This window comes from Desmodus rotundus, chromosome 7, assembly GCF_022682495.2.
Source record: "Desmodus rotundus isolate HL8 chromosome 7, HLdesRot8A.1, whole genome shotgun sequence".
Taxonomy (NCBI): domain Eukaryota; kingdom Metazoa; phylum Chordata; class Mammalia; order Chiroptera; family Phyllostomidae; genus Desmodus; species Desmodus rotundus.
The window spans coordinates 9344613-9361627 of record NC_071393.1 but is presented as its reverse complement, the minus strand read 5'-3'; the positions used below and the strand labels follow the sequence as shown (position 1 = coordinate 9361627).

General features: G+C 47.5%; 1 protein-coding gene across 1 annotated transcript in view; it reads left to right on the top strand.

Moving 5' to 3' along the window:
- VSIG10 (V-set and immunoglobulin domain containing 10) overlaps nt 1-17015 on the top strand; it is a 30660-nt gene that overhangs the window by 4192 nt on the left and 9453 nt on the right. Inside the window, exons 2-4 of the mRNA XM_053928775.2 lie at nt 575-856; nt 8969-9271; nt 11056-11316. Coding sequence (XP_053784750.1) covers nt 575-856; nt 8969-9271; nt 11056-11316 — 846 coding nt within the window. The remainder of the gene's footprint in view (nt 1-574; nt 857-8968; nt 9272-11055; nt 11317-17015) is intronic.

Below are 17015 nucleotides of genomic sequence, written 5' to 3'. Positions count from 1 at the left end.
TCATTCCTTTTTATGGCCAAATAATGTTCCCATTGCCTGGATAGACCACATTGTATTTATTCATTCCTCGGGTGGTGAGCACTGGGGTTGTTTCTACCATCTGACTGTTGTGAATGATGGTCCTGTGAGCATCCATGTACAGGTTTTCGTGTGGGCACATGTTCCCATTTCTCTTGGGTGTACACCTAGGAGTGGAATTGCTGAGTCGGGCAGTAACTGGAACCTTGTGAGAAAATGCCAAGCTTTTTTCCCCAGTGGCTGCACTATTTAAAAATCCTGCCAACTGTGTATGTAAAAAGGCCAGTTTCTCCACATCTTTGCCGACACTTGTTACTGTCTTTGATGTTAGCCATCTTAGTGGGTGTGAAGTGGTGGGTGTCTTGCTGTGGTTTTGTTTGTGATTCATGTCAAGTACCGGCCAATAATCCTGGCGGGGTAGGGCCTCTGTGTGTAATTGCCTCTGAAAAGACACATACCTGATTTCTTTTAACTCCTGATGTGGAGGGACCGTGCAAAAAAGGAGATTGTTCGGAGATCAAGAAAGGTGGTAATAGCCTGGCCTTTCCTTGTACAGGATTGGAGGCTGTCGCCGTTGGAGAAGCTCAGGAGAACATCACTCTGCACTGCGGCCACGTCGCAGGAACGAGGGGCCTAGTGACCTGGTACCGGAATGACTCGGAGCCCGTCTTCCTCCTCTCCTCCAACTCCAGCCTCCTGCCAGCCGATCCGCGCTTCTCTCTGGTGAATGCCAGCTCCCTGCACATCGAGGCATTGAGCCTGCAGGATGAGGGCAACTACACCTGCTGGGAAGTCCTGAATAAGACTCGGTGGTTCCAAGTGTGGCTGCAGGTGGCCAGTAAGTGGGCTGGGAGGGCACTGGACTGGCTGGTGGGGTGCTCAGAGCATGAGACGGGAGGCGCGCGTCGGAGTCAGTGGCCTGGGTTTCCTTCTGGGCCCAGCCACCTGTACGCGGACTGACCTTTTGCACCTGTATTTCCTCATCTGTTAAATGCCGATAAAAAGAATTGTTGCCTCATAGAATTGCTGTGATGACTAGATACCAGGCGACCTATATAAAGTGCTATAAGTGGCTCTTGGCGTAGTAGTTAGCTATTTTAGCTTGTTGTGAATATCATTTCGCTGTTAATATCACCTTATTATGCAACAAAGTCAGAGTATGACGTAATGGAGTCAGACTGCCTGAGTTCCAGTCTTAAGGCTGTCCTTTAGTTCTGTATCATTTTGAGTAAGTAACTTAATATCTCTGAGCTTTGGTTTTTCTTATGTATTAATGGGGATGATACATTGCCCACCCTACCAGGTAAGTGCTCTTACGTTACTGCGCACAGTCCAGGGCTTGGCACGAGCTGCTGTTACTGCCGTGCTTCCCAGTCACACAGTGTCCGTGTCCATGTATGAATTTAGAGCAGGTTGTTGGCAAACTACTGCCCGTGGGCCATATCCAATCTGCTGTCTATTTTTGTATGGCCTGCAAACTACGCCTATTTTACATTTTTTAAATGGTTGAAAAAAATCAAAAAAAGAATAATATTTGTGACATGTGAAAAATTATATGAAATTCAAATTTCAGTGCCCATAAGTAAGGTTTTATTGGAACACAGCCACACTTGTCCATATTATCTCTGATTGCCGTTGGTGCTACAACAGATTATATGGCCTGCAAAGCCTAAAATATTTATTCTCTGTCCCTTCACAGAAAAAGTTTGCTGGTCACTTATTTAGAGGGATATCCATGTTTTATATCGAGGCTGTGTAGTTGAGTAGAGATACCCATGTGGTCACTTTGCTGTTCCCTAGTTTCCTCATCTGTAAAGTAAAGAATTTACTCATTCTTTTATTCAACATACACATACTGAGAGCCCGATGCCAGGTGCTGTTCTAGGCACTGGGCCACAGGACAAGCAAGGTCTCCATCCGCATGGAGCTGATCTCCTAGTCGGGGGACAGACAGACAATAGCAAACAAACAGGTGCGTCAGGCAGTGCCAGAGTGACACGTGCTGTGCAGAGAATGGAGGTGGGGTGACATGATTCTCTGAAGCACTCTGAAGTGGGGAGGGGGTTGGAGAGGAGTTTTGGGGAGTGACATTTAAGTAGGAACCGGTCACACAAAGATAAAAAAAGAACCCAATCCAGGCAGCAATTCAACTAGGGGGAGACGGGTTGAGCACGGTGCTTTCCCAGAAAGGGATAAGGCTGGTGAGATGGGAGCACCGTGTGTGAGAGGCCTGGGTGTGTGAGGTTTGGGGGGCAGGGTAGGACTGGTGATAGAGTTGAGTCTTAACCCCTGGTACCTGTGAATGTTACATTATTTGGAAATGGAGCCTTTGCAGATGAAATCAAGTTAAGATGAAGTCATTAGGGTGCACCCTAATTAAAATGGACTAGCATCCCTCTAAGAAGAGGAAAGTGCATGCGAAGACAGGGGACACAGGGAGAACGTGATGTGACCACAGAGGCAGAGAGTGGAGGGATGCAGCTTCAAGCAAAGGAATGCTAAGGATTACGAGCCAGTACCAGACATGAGGGAAGAGGCAAGGAAGGGTTCTCTTCGGAGGGAGTACATCCTTCCTGACACCTTGATTTTGGACTTCCGGCCTCCAGAGCTGTTAGAGAATCCGTTCCTGTTGTTTTAAGCCATCTAGTTTATTGTAGTTTTTAAGGAAGTGGAATTTTATTCTGGCTGTGAGAGATACTTCTGGAGCTTTTAAGTAAGCAAGAGTGTAGTATCACTTGAATCACACGTGGAGAAAGTGGGTGCGTGGTCTAGAGAAGGACTGATAAAATAAAAACAAGGAAGCCAACTGAAGGTGCAAGATGTCGGTGGCCAGAAACTGGGTGGCGGCAGTGGCCTGGGAGAAAATGCACAGGCTCAGAATATATTTTTTTCCTGCTGGAGGTAGACCAGCAAGACCTGCTGGTGGATTGGACGTGGAGAATGAAGGAAGGAGACGCTTCGAGGACACATCTAGATTTTTGGATGGTCTGTCAGGTTTCCATCAACCCTTAAGGCTTATGGAATTTGAGAGGCCAGTGTTTCTGTGTCTGGAGGTGCCATAGATTTGCCGAGTGGCCAGGAATGAATGTGGGTATGTCCAAAAAATGTAATGCATCTGGGCTCCCACGGTGAGCCCAAGGGCAAGTGCTGGCGACCCTCCCTCCAGCTGCCGAGCAGGAGTTAGTAATTCCCTCATGTTTGTCTTGTCAATAAATATTTTCTCTTTGACCCAGAGAAGTAAGGTGGCCTTCAATTTTTTTTTTTTTAAATCACTGTCTCCAGTTTGTGAAGGGTTTATCTGACTTGTATTGCATTAATCATTGACTAAATGTATTGGGGCTGGATTGGTTTTGTGGTTGTTCTGCAGGGAGATAAATGCAAGGCGTTATGATGAAAGTGAACTTACATTAAAAATCACTAAACGGAAGGGGCGCTTTGGGCTCCCCAAGTTACTGTGGAGTGGTTCGTGTTACGGAAACTTCGTTTGCGAACCCAGGGGGTCCTTGACTGCTGTGGGGCTTGTTGGGGAAAACACCATGCAGCCTGAATCGGTTTGGGCCGCTGTAGCTACAAGAGCATAGACGGCGCGGCCTACACAACAAACATTTATTTCTCACAGTTCTGCAGGCTGGTGCCGAGAGACCCACTGCGACTGAGGGCCCGCTCCCTGGTTTGCGTTGCATCTTCACGTGGCAGCGAGCAGAGAGAGAGGAAGCAGGCTCTCTGGGATCTCCTTCTAGGAGGACACTGTTCCCATTCGTGAGGGGTCTGTTCTCATGACCTAATCACCTCCCAATGGCCCCGCTTCCAAACACCATCATATTGGGGATTAAGTTGCAAAATGAATGTTTTGGGGGGTGGGATGTAAACTCAGTCCATAGCACAGACGTCCTCTGTTTCACATACCGCCGAGCCCTCTGGGGTCTCAGGCCTTGCTCCCGGTCTAGGAGAACCCTGGCAAGCATCAGCCTCCTCTGGGCATCAGGGAGCCCCTTCCTGCTTCTCAGAGAGTAGTCTAAAGGGAGGCCTGGGCATCACAGGTTGGCACTCGGCCTTCATTTCAGCACAGGAGATTTGGGCGTATGGATTAGGTTTGATCCAACCACCGTTTCTGGGAGGGCGGTGGTGTTGCTGAGCAGCTGAGAGCGTACACTCAGGTCTCATTGCCTGGGCAAGGTTCATACCTAAGTCGTTCTGGCTGTTGTCTTCGTTATCTTGGGGGATTCGCTTGAATCCTTCCAACCCTAATTTTATCGTCTGTGAAATCAGATAATGGTGGAACGTAGGCACAGATTCACTGCACTCACAGACCTAGACACGCAGGATGCATTTGGTCCGTGTTACCTTGATCAACTGGTTCAGCAGGTGATGGAGTTCCTGTGGGAAAAGTGCGTCTCGGGTTCCCAGCAATCAGGTAGTATCTGAGCTTTTCAAACAGGACTTGCCGTGGGTCAGGAACTCTGCGTGCCCAGACTGTGTTTGTCCAGTCTCTTCCCTGATGAGGCTGATAACTTAGTCTCTGAAGGAGAAAAGTTTGGGAACATTCTCACATGGCCTTGGAAGATAGGGAAAAAATTTTCAGGATGGGACAAGTTGTTATCTGTAACTTTGTGTGAAAGGACAGAGAAGCTGTATCAACACGAAGCCGGCTGTGTGAGGGCCAGTAGCTTCTCCCTCCTTATAACTCGGACCTCGGCTTATTAATCAGAGCATTTGGTGCCTCTTCCTTCTAGGAAAGAGGTCTGGTTTTCTATAGGTCTGGGGTGATTCACCCTGCCTGGAATGGGCACCGTGATGTGATTTTGTTACTCGTCTCCAAACAAAAAGACTCTGCACTAATACCAGTTAATTGAATGGTGCCTTTAGGATTGGGACTGCCTGTCCTGAGAGTACAAAAATCCCACCGTGCAGAGCAGTTCCAGGCTGCCGAGACTGTTTAGTTCACTGATTAATCCACCTTCACCTGCCTCCAGGTTGGGGTGGGTATAAGGTTAGAGTGGCAGTGTGCTCACCTGCAGAAAGGGTGGAGGAGCGGGGAAGGTGGCACAGACCATAACACATTCTAGCAGACTCTGTGCTTCTTTTGAGATACCGTCTCTTCTGCTTTGGAGAGCCGGTGATCTTGCCGGAGGTCGGCCCAGGAAAGACCACAGTCATGCTACATGGAGCCCGACACTCTGTGTCTGTTTTTCTCGGGCTAAGCAGGGGTTGAGGGAGCGTTGGAGCCTGTTGGCACAAGAGTCCAAATCCTACAGCCCCTTTGGATTTAGTTGCGGTTTAGGGGGAAGGGGTGCCCCTCTCTATCCAGTGATGTGGCTGCCACTCCAGACTTGCAGGAGACAGAGTCTCAGGAAAGTCCTGTGGTTCCCTGAGTAATTGGGCTCATCTGATTTATTTATACTCATTCTCTATTGGCGGTGGCAACAGTGGGCCTCATCACCACGTAGGAGGTCCTGGGGAAATGAACCGTGGGGCGTGCTGGAGAAACAGCGTTGACTGCCATCGGCCGATGGATGGTCCTTGCCCAGAGATTGATCGATTTGAGCCTTGCCAAGCTCATCGGAAGCAGAGATGGGTGCTTATAATAGGCTGAGGGCCTCTGGATTCCCGCTCTTTGGACAGGATTGGTGGTTGCTAGGGAGATCAGGAGGCAGTGGGGTGGTTGTGTTTGCATCTCTGTTCATTCTTTCAAAGTGACGTCACAACGGTCTCTGTAAGTTTTCGCAAGGATTTTATCCTACTGTAGAACTATAAGTATGAATAGCAGAGACTACCCAGTATATTCTTAGGTTATTTTCAAATAAAAACGCTGCTAGGAAGAGTGAATGTCAGATGATAATTTTCCTGTTGGTGAGAAACCCACGGCCCTGAGATGGGAATCCCCCCTTTAGTGGGTCCCTGAGATGTAAATAAGCCCTTTGAGACGTAGAGTGATGGGGAAAGGAGAGAAGTGAGCTCCTGTGTCAAGAGTGACATCAGAAAAGAGGAGGACAGCAGTAGTGTTAGATTGTTCTAGAATAAGAGTCAAACTTTCTGTACAGAGCCAGATGGTAAGTATTTCAGACAGGTAAAATTGAGGGTATTGTATACAGGGGTGGGCAAAAAAAGTAGGTTCACAGTTGTTTATATGGGAAAATGTGTAATATAAGAATATAAGAATAATTATACAAAAATAAACTCTGTTTCATGTACCCAGAACTGTAAACCTGCTTTTGCCCACCCCATAAGTACTAATGTAAAAAAAGAACCAATTTACACATCATATTTATTGACAAAATTAAAAATGTAATAATAATTGAGGGTTTTTTTTTTGTAGTACAGGCCTACTAATGAGAACAATGGAACTCTGGGGGAGATAACATTTCACTCATTGGGGTTCAGAGTTAGTGTTCTCTCTCATCAAATCAATTACAGATGTCCATCTGTGCAAACCATTCTTCGCTCGTGGGCCGTACAGAACCAGGTAGCGAGCCATCATCTGCCGTTGCTTGTTCTAGAATCAGTTGGCAAGTATACCACTGATGATGCTCAGATGACAGGTACATGTCAAACACCAGGCTAAGTGTTCTGTCTGTATTATCTCGGTGGATCCTTCAAAAAAAAACCTAGTGGTAGAAGTTACTAACTGTTCTTGTCATTTCGTAAAAATGACAAGAAGGTGAGAATTAGAGGGGCAGGCACTTGCCCCAGACTGTCCGTCTGTAAGCTGCAGGAGGACCTACGGCCGGGTCTGTCTGAAGTCAGAGTACAAAGCTCGTAACTACTGGACTAAGGCGTCCATCCCAGAGGGTCAGGAACTGAAACTGACAGTGACCAAGGCCGTGATAAGATGCTGCACCTTTGTAACAACTCTGTATTTTTATTTCTTTGCTGTTTTATTTTTGTTTCCTCCCCCATCAGTCTCTCTGAATGATTGCCCCCATCACCCAGTAAGCAAAAAGTGCTGAAAGATTCTGTTTAGGGATATCAAGGATGCAGGGAGAGAGGCGAGGGGGAAAGAAATGGGTACCTCCTTCTTTGTAGTAAGTCAGAGTAGGGGAAGAACCCCAGAGAATCAAGAAGGTGGTGTCAGCTTTAAATGGGAAGCAGACTCACCCAAGCAGCTTATAGATGAGCTGTAACCTTTAAACATGTAATTCAGGAGCACCCTTCAGGTCCTTTCATTTGATTTTTTTTGTTTTAACCCTTCTGCTTGCCTCCTTCTCATCTATTCCCTGTATCCAACTTCATTTCTTGCTGAGAATTGTGCTGGTCAAAAGCCCCTCCCAGCCAGTTTCTGGGGGTCCACACTGTCTATGCCAGACCCCAGTAGCCTTCCAGACCACCATTTGGAAGACCCCGGCTGTCCAATCTAACAGACTACCTTTACTGGCCCAGGCGTGGCTGTCAGTACTGTGGTGTCACCCTGTGCTTAATTGGCTGCCTGCCAACTGTGGGCACACCCTCAGACTCGCTGGTCCACATACCTAACCAGCTAGCCAGCAGGAGAGAATGGGACAGTTGAGCACCTCCCAAACCACAGTGTAATTTTTTCTCCAGACCTGCTGTGGGAAGTGACATGATTCTAACAGATCGCTGAAACTATTAGGAGCCAGCCCCAACTTGACAAGCACGTTACCAAGACTCTTGTCCCTAGAGACCCACAACGGCTTCACACACAAGTGAAGTAGATGGCGGACTTTGAGGGGCTCTGGAAAAACCTTCACCTCCCCTCATTAACTTTTCCCAGTGGCCTGTTTCTGCTCAAAATTCTTCAGTCATAGATTTAGTCCTTGGGTAACCATTGCCCTTCCTGGATCCTTTTTCAGAGGAAGCCTCTGGGAGAGGTAACACACTAAACTTTAGACTTCAGTATAAATGGGTGTTAGATATATTCTTTTCATCCAAGTGGGCGTGGCATCTCTGGTGCACTGGGTACCAACAGTGGGAGGGCATTTCTGAAAGAAGTTCAGAGAGGCAAGGGGAACGAAGATAAGACCTAGCCTTTATCAAGTGCTTTCCCCAACCAGGCATTGTTATGGGTGCTGTACTGTACTATCTCATTTCATGGTCACCACAGCCCCATGAATGGGTTGTGGTTTCTCTCCCATTTCACAGATGAGGGCGTGGAGGCTGAGAGAGGTTAGGTCTTTGCCCTTGTCTTTCAATGTGAAATTGTGCTGGGGGTTCTGTGAGAGTGCTCTCTATGAGAACGCGCAGGACTCGGCATGTAATAAGAGCACAGCAAACGTACACAAAGCAAAATCAGCACAGGGAAAAGGCCCATGGGGTTAAGTCCAGGGAACACCAGGAGCAAGCTTCCTAGAGCGCTTTCCCAGTGGAGTCACATGGACACGCTTAACTCATCTAGCAACAAGTTGTGGGGACATGTGTAAAATGTTGTGTACCAGGAGGCATTAGAGACTCAGCACCCTGGGTTTTTATGGGGGGCTGGTCACACTGGTCCTCTGCCTAGCACGTACCAAAATTCTAGACTCTCAGAAGGAAAGCAGGAGCTCAGCGTAAACCACGCTGTCTATACAGACAGTTCAGGCACAGTGAGCCCCACTCTTATCAGTTCTGGGAGTGGTGGGAACCCTCCTGAAATCCAAGTTCCCAGTCACCAGTCAAGGCCAACCTTGCAAGCTGGACCTTCGAAGGAAAGCAGACTCAGACCTGCTATGTTAACTCTTTAATGCATAGATGCCATTTCCACTCACCAGCCTTTTTGAAAAGGAGCAATTTGCATTTTCTTTTTTCTGTAAGGATTGATCTCTGTGATTTATCAGACATAATCGCTCAGGATTAAATGAGAGAATTCATAAGGGCACTTAGCGTAGCATTTGTCATAGAGTAAGTATTTGAGAGATATTGTCGTCATTATTGGCTGCTTCCTGATCATTTATGGGCTGTTAGAGCTGGGAAGGGGCTCAGATGAACTCAGGCCTTTCCCATCCCCTGTCATTCCCAGGTGGCCCCTACGAGATTGAAGTCAACATCTCCACCACTGGCACGCTCCCCAATGGCACCCTCTACGCAGCCAAGGGCTCCCAGGTGGACTTCAGCTGCACCAGCAGCTCCAGGCCTCCACCCATGGTTGAGTGGTGGTTCCGGGCCCCGGATTCCAGGACTGAGCCCTTTGGAAACAACCTGACGGTCAGCTGCTTCACGCTACTACTGATGTCGCAAAACCTCCAAGGGAACTACACCTGTCTGGCCATGAACATGCTTAGCAGGAGACATCGAAAGGTGACCACCGAGCTCCTGGTCTACTGTGCGTAAGAAGCACTCCCCTCCCCCACTTCCTCACCTTGCCCCTTTGTGAGCTACGTGTCGTTCACCTTTTGTCTACAAAGGCCTGTTCCCTGTATGGGTCCTAACATGCTTCTGCAGCTCCCTCATATACACACCCAGGGCTGCATGTCAGAGAGGGAGGCACCGCTTCTAGAAGGTTGCTGTAAGTAAGGTACAGGAGAGTCATTGTGAGCCGCAGACAGAAATGAATGCCTAGCTTAATGCTTTCTTTAAAAAAAAAAAAAAAATTGAAGTGAAAATACATAGCATAACAGTAACCACTATAAAATGTGAAACTCTGGCATTTACTACATTGGCGGTGCTGTGCAACCATCACCTCTGGGTAACTCCGAAACAATGTTATCACCCCAAATGGAAGTCCCATGTCCATTAAGCCTTGCCCCCCAGCCCCGTCCATCTGTGTTCCGTTTCTATGCATTTCTGTGCATTTGCCCGTTCTGGACATTTCATGTAAATGGAATCACACAGTATGTGCCCTGTTGTGACTGCTGTTTTCACTTAGCATCATGTTTACAAGGTTCACCCATGTTGTAGTGTGAGTCATGCTTCCTTTCTTTTTGTGGCTGAATAATATTCCATTGTGGGGAGGGACCACGATTTGTGAATTCATTCATCTGTCCTCACACATTCTCTTCATGAACCCTGGGCCCTCTAGCACTGTTAGGAACCAGGAGGAACCTTTATTTTGTGGGTGAAGACACAACCACCAAATATGCAAGTTTCTTGGACAAAAACAACTATAGAGAAGCAGAGTGTACGCATACTCCGTACTGATGAAAGGGAGCATCGGAACAAGTTAGTGGGCTGGCTAATGACACATTACTAATTCACGTGTTATTCAGAGCCTGTACGAGTCTGTACCATACATGACATTTGTGTATATAAACTCATACATGCTTGTTGCAGGATGTAAAATGTATGATAATACACACATATAATATGCATATATAATATATGTAAATCTATATATAATTACTAGCTCATGTATTACATTGGATTTATTGGCTTGTAACTTCTTAAAATTTTGTGTGTTGCCCTGGCTGGTGTGGCTCAGTGGATTGAGTGCTGGCCTGCAAACCAAAGGGTCACCAGTTTGATTCCAAGTCAGGGCACATGCCAGAGTTGCAGGCCAGGTCCCTATGGGGGGTGCATGAGAGGCAACCACACATTGATGTTTCTCTCCCTCTCTTTCTCCCTCCCCCCTCTCTAAAAAATAAATAAATAAAATCTTTAAAAAAGAATTTAAAAAATAAAAATAAATAAAATTTTGTGTTTTTAGTAATACATGGACATAGTAAAAGGGAAATACATGTGAGAGTAGTACAGGTGGGCGTGAGTAAGTCCCACCTGTCACGCCCTCTAGGGCTCAGAACTGTCCCGTAGGACTTTGTGTGGTGATGGAAATGCCTTCTTCTGGGTAGTTGAATACAGTAACCACCAACACGTGGTTACTGAGCACTTGAAATGTGGGTAGTGTGATTGATGTAGGAACTAAATCAGTCATTTTATTTTATTTTATCAATTTATACTTAAATAGTCACACACAGTTAGTACAAAGATAAATCAGGCCCATGCCCTTGGAGACCGAACACCCAGCAGAGGAAGCCTGACTGTTGTCAGGCAGTGCTTTGTGCTGGGAACTATTTCGAGGTACAGGACCTGGGGTGGAGGTTTCTCTGATCTCCTGGTCCTGCAGTCCTTAGATCTGTGCTTAAGCCCCTGTTTTCCTCTGGTGTTTGGCAGCGCCCCCTCCGTCCGACCTTGAGTGCTGGGCAGAGACGTCACCAGGATTGTCCATGCTGCAGCTCACCTGTCGCTGGGACGGGGGATACCCAGACCCTCACTTACTGTGGACAGAAGAGCCAGGAGGTGTGGTCGTGGGGACGTCAGAGTTGGGAGTGGAGATGCTGAACCGGTCCCAGCTGTCAGATGGCAAGAAGTTCAAGTGTGTTGGAAGCCACATAGTGGGGCCGGAGTTGGGAGCCAGCTGTGTGTTACAGATCCGTGAGTCTGGCTCGCCTCGTCCTGGGGTTGGGGCTATTCACTGTCTTCTGGGAGAACCATTTGAAAGAAGGTCTGGGAAAGAAATAGAAGGATGTTAGAATGAACCAAATTCCTTTCCTTTCCTTCCTCTCTTTCGCTGTATGTGTCCTTCCTTTCCAACTTTGAAGATACCGAACCAAGCTGCTTGGTCCTAGTCCAAGCTTTTTTCAATTATTTTTCCTAAATATTTTATTTATTTATTTTTAGAGAGAGGGGAAAGTAGGGAAAAAGAGAGGGAGAGAAACATCGATGGGTGAGAGAAACTTTGATCGGTTGCCTCTCACATGCCCTAACCAGGGACTGGTCCACAACCCAGGCACATGCCCTGATGGGAATCAAACCAGTGACCTTTTGGTTCGCAGGCCACCACTCAGTCCACTGGGCCACACCAGCCAGGGCTCACTTGACAAATACTAATTAAGCACCTGCTGTGCACCAGGCACAGGGTCTAGGTGCTGGAGGTGGAGCAAACAAGACACACAAGGTTCTTTTATTAGTTATTTCCTGTTATGTAGCAAATTACCCCCTATACTTAATGACTTAAAACAAGAAATCACTTATTACCTCACAATTTCTGCGGGCCAGGAATTGAATAGACAGGGCGCAGTGGGGTGGTTTGTGCTGGTTTCATGATGCCTGGGGTCTTAGCTGCAAGACCCGGCCGGGAGGGCTGCACTCTCTGCAGGATTCATTTCCAAGGTGCTCACTGTTGCACCTGGCAAGTAGCTTCCTCTCCAGGCCGGACTCTCCACAGGGCTCCTTCGCGTCCTCGCCACATGGCGGCTGGCTTCCCCCAGAGCAAGTGATGCAAGAGGGAGGAAGCCAGGTAGATGCTGTCCTTTCTATGACCCAGCCTCCAAAGTCACATGACATCCCTGCTGCTCCCTTCTAGTCATCAGAAGTGAGTCACTCAGTCTGGCTTCACTTTCAAGGGGAATGGGGAGAATTAGCCACCCCTTAAAACACATTTTTTTCAGGCACCACGTATTGAAGACAGGAATGTCAAAGAATTTCTGGACATATTTTTGAAACCATCACTATTCCTCTTTCATAGAAATTGAATTCTTCTGGGTGGAGTGGAGGTGGGAAGACAGAAAATACAAAAATAAGTAAGATTCGGGTAGTAAGAATAATTCCGGGGAGAATAAAATGGTGTGGGTAAGAGGGTCTGTTAGAGGGAGGGTGGCAGGGGGGTCCTTGTGGCAGTAATACAGGTGGGACAAAAGTAGGCTTACAGTTGTGAGTACTCCATACACGGAGTTTATTCTTATATTATTATGTATTAATTATTGTATTATTTTCCATACCAAAAGCTAGAGGCCTACTCTTGCCCCGCCCTTGAACTGAGACCTCAAGGATGAGAAGGAGTTGATCAGGTGAAGACCTGTGAGCTGAGTATTAGTGGCAGAGAGGACAGCAAATGCAAAAGTCCTGTGGTGGAAACATACTTGGCATTTGAGGAACAAAAAGATCAGTACAGCCAGAGCATTGTGCTTGAGCTATCAGTGAGGCTAGGTGAATGTGGTAGGTTGAATTTGGTCTCCCCAAAAGACATGTTCAGGTCCTAACCCTGGTACCTATGGATGTGACTGTATTTGGAATAAGGGTCTTTGCAGATGGGATTATGGAAAGGTGAGCTCATACTGGGTTAGGGTGGGCCCTGTTCCAGTGACTGGTATCTTTATAAGAGGATGAAAGTGTGGACGCAGACACACAGGGAGAATGCCAAGTGATGGTGGAGGCAGGCAGAGATCACAGGGATGCAGCCACACCCAAGGACTGCCAGTGATTGTTGGCAGCCTCTAGAAGCTGAGAGAGAGGCGTGGGGCAGTTTCTCCTTCAGGGCCTCTACCAGGAATCAAGCTTGTTGATGCCTCGATTTTGGACTTCTGACTTTCTGAACTGTGGAAGAATAAAAATATCTGTTGTTTATGCCACGCAGTGGGTGGTACTTTGTTACAACAGCCCAGGAAACTAATACAAGGGGTAAGCAAGGACCAGACTATGTTGGGTTTTGTTGGTCATGGTGACATTTTCCTCATAGTTTATCAGGACCATCTTCAGAGCTGCAGAACACAGAGCCGACGTGCTGAGAAGTGAGCCTGGCTGTGTCAGGAGGTGCTTGTTTTCCTAGTCAAGTGACATTCAGTGGTAGTCAGCGAACATGCCCCAGGGGTCCCCTCTGTGTCATGTACTGAACTTGGCCTTGGGCAACAGAACAGATCAAGACTTGCTTTCTAGGCAAGAGCAGGAATCAGCAAACTATGTCCCATGGGCCAAATTGGCCCAGGTGGTTTTTTGCAAAGTTTTAAAAATGAGATATAATTTACATAACATAACCTTCATTATTTTAAAATGTATAATTCAGTGGGTTTTTAAAAGTATATTCACAACGCGGACACCACTGTCTAATTCCAGAACACGTCCATCACCCCAAAAAGAAACCCTGCGTGCCTCGGCAGTCACTCTCTCTAGAAAGACTGTGAGAGTTCTCACCTCCCCCCAATTCTCCTGATGTTAAGTGCTGTCATAGAGCTTTTACATTTTCCCTATTTGCTAGTGAAGACATAGCATCACTGATTAATCTGGGTTTCTCTGATCACTAGCAGGGTTGATAATTTTCATGTTTATTGGCTCGCTATACATCAACAGTGAATTAGCTGTTCACATTTTGTCCATTTTTCTATTGAGATGTTCCGTCTCTTCTTCTTATTTCATAAGAGCATAGTAACTGTGTTAGTCAATTTCGTAGAACTGTCTGTGCATGTCACGGATATTCTTCTGGTACATTTACTCCTAACGGACATTCGTGGCTTCTGTGATGAGCAGTTTCTGATTTTGAAGGGGTCACCTCCGTCGTTCTTACTCTTACAGGTTTCTGTGCTCAGAAGGTCTTTTCCTGTTTCCTGATTGTTAACATGTTATTTGCAATCCTCACGATAGCCTGAACATTAGACAGGCTGACTCGTAAGTTGCAGAGGAAGACATTGTGTGCACTCACCCAAGCTCCCCTAGCCTGTGAGTGCCTGAGCCCTCACTCAGTCCAGGTTGGTCTGACAGCAGAGCCCCTGACTCCCCTGGAGCTGCCGCCTCCTTTGGGATCTCCCTCCACAGCTAACCCAGCAAATCTTTCTGTGCAGGAGTTAGGTGCTCAGCACGCTGTCAGGCCCTGCAGAGGCGTACGGAATCGTTGCCATTGAAGGGCTTAAAGTAGAGAGAGAGGTCTGGTAAATGTGAAACAGGGCAGTGGCAATGTTGCGGTATTAGTGACATGAGCACTTATCGAGTGCACACTGTGTGCAAGGTGCTGTGCTACGTGTACTCCTCGTATAGTGTGTTCGGTCCTCATAAAAACCCTAAAAGCCAAAAGCTTGTATTACGGCATGTACTTGTGTCCTGGGGTTGCCATAACAAAGTACCACACATTTAGTGGCTTAAAACAACAGAAATTTATTTTATCATGTTTCTGGAGGCCAGAAGTCTGAAATAAAAGTGTTAGCAGGGCCAGGCTTCTGACGAAGACTCCAGAGGAGAGTTCTTTCTGGCCTCTCCCAGTTTCTGATGGCTCCAGGCATTCCTTGCCTTGTGGCTGCGTCACTCCGACCTCTGCCTCTGTCTTCATGTGGCCTTTTCCTCTGTGTCTCTCTCTCTGTTCCTCTCCTCTTGTGAGACACCAGTCATTGCATGTAGGCCCACCCTAAATCCGAGATGATTTCATCTGGAGATTCTGAACTAGTTAACTACATTTGCAAAGACCTTATCTCCAGTGAAGGCTGTAGTCTGGGGTTCCAGGAGGACATGAATTTGGGGAGGATGCTATTCAACCACCTAATGCTCCATTTAATGGATGGGAAACAGAGGCCACGGACTATCCCTGACTCGTGCAATTGGGAAGGAGCACACACATTTTGAGCGGTATATGGTGCAGACTCCTGAAGTGTGTTAAGGACAGTAAGTCCCAGAACGTGAACATATGATGGACGGATGCTGAAACGGTGGCAGTGGCAGAAGCAGCTGACATTTTGTGTTATTTTTCCCCTACCCTTTCCATTGTTTTTTATGCTCATCCAAGGATATGTTTATTGATTTTAGAGGGAAAGAGTGGGGGTGGGGGGACTGCGGAGAGGGAGAGAGAAACATTAATCGGTTTCCTTTTGTATATGCCCTAGGTATGTGCCCTGACTGGAAATCAGACCTGCAGTCTTCTGGTGTACGGGATGAGGCTCCAACCAACTGAGCCACCCAGCCAGGGCCGTCTTTCCAATTTTATTTGCAGATTTTATCTAAGTCATTCCTGTGGCCCCTAAGACTCAGCCTGTAATTTGAATCTAAAAACAGGGTGGGCAAAAGTAGGTTTACAGTTGTGAGTACAAGAAACAGAGTGTGTTCTTGTAAACCTAGTTTTGCCCCACCCTGTATGTGCTCAGGCTTAGGAAATATTTCTGGAGAAGGGAGCTGGCTGGAAGTTTTCCTAATGCCAGGAGCGCAGGCAGCAGGCACAAGAGCCTGGAACCTTCTCCACTCTGACATGGTCCAGTTTCCCCTCTTCTCTCATGGGCACTCCAGCCCAGCGCTTCTCAGTCCCTGGTGTGCATGCAGGTCACCTGCGGGCCTGGTGAATGTGCGCACTCTGATGCTCTGGGCTTCAGGCGGGCTGTGCACTTCTCACCAGTGCCCAGGAAGTGCTGATGCTGCTGGTCCACAGACCACACTTTGAGTAGCAAGGCCCTTGGAGGAGAGGGTCTCTGGATCATTATTTCACTTGGGAGGACTATTAAGTCATTGAAAGTTAGTGTCGATGTCTGCCAGAGGGGCGCAGAACAGCAGAACCCCTACAATGATGAAAAATGATACTTTTGGGGATTCCTGTTGCTCAGATCTCTCCTTAAATGACAGGTAGACCCTTAAATGGAGGAAACCAACTCAATTCATGATAAGCTGCAGCATTAGCCAGCCCAGTATACCAAGGCCCCCGTGTATGGTCCATCTCTGGCAGATCTCTGAGGGCTCTGCATCCCCCACCCCACCACCCCAATCCCTGAACCCACCCTTGCACACAACGTCTTCTTAAGCAAAGTTCTTTGTTTTGTAGATGCCACATCAGCTGGGTGGGCGACTCAGCTATTTGAGGGGCAAATGCTGTGCTTGTCAAAAGGGCGTTTGTGTGTATTATCTTTGTTTGGGGGTCGGGGGTGCTGGCCAGATTGTTTCGCTTCTAATAAAGGATGAGGGGACCATCTTTCAAACTGCTTTGGGGGCTGCGAAACAGAAACATACTGAGGCTTGTCACTGCTGCTGGCTGTGTGACTCCGAAGGCAATGCGGGTTAACCACGGACGTGAGAAGGTACAATTTAGTGCCGTTGGAGGGGAACCTGACAGTGGATCCAAGAAGGGGTGCCACGTGTGTGTCCTGAGAAAACCTAGGTTTGGGGGATTCTCTTTTGTTGACCTGACCTAGAGAGAGAGGCTTTGGTCTGTTCCACCCCTTCTCCTTTGCCCCCTTCCCTCTTCCGTCTGCCCAGGATGCCAGCAATGAAACCCTAGATTCTCTCTTGGAACAACTGCCAAGGTGAAGGGTGTAGTTTCACTCTCCCGTGCGGGAACCAAATATACCACTCAGTATTCCTCCGCTGCTGAAAGTATGGTCTTAATAACCCTC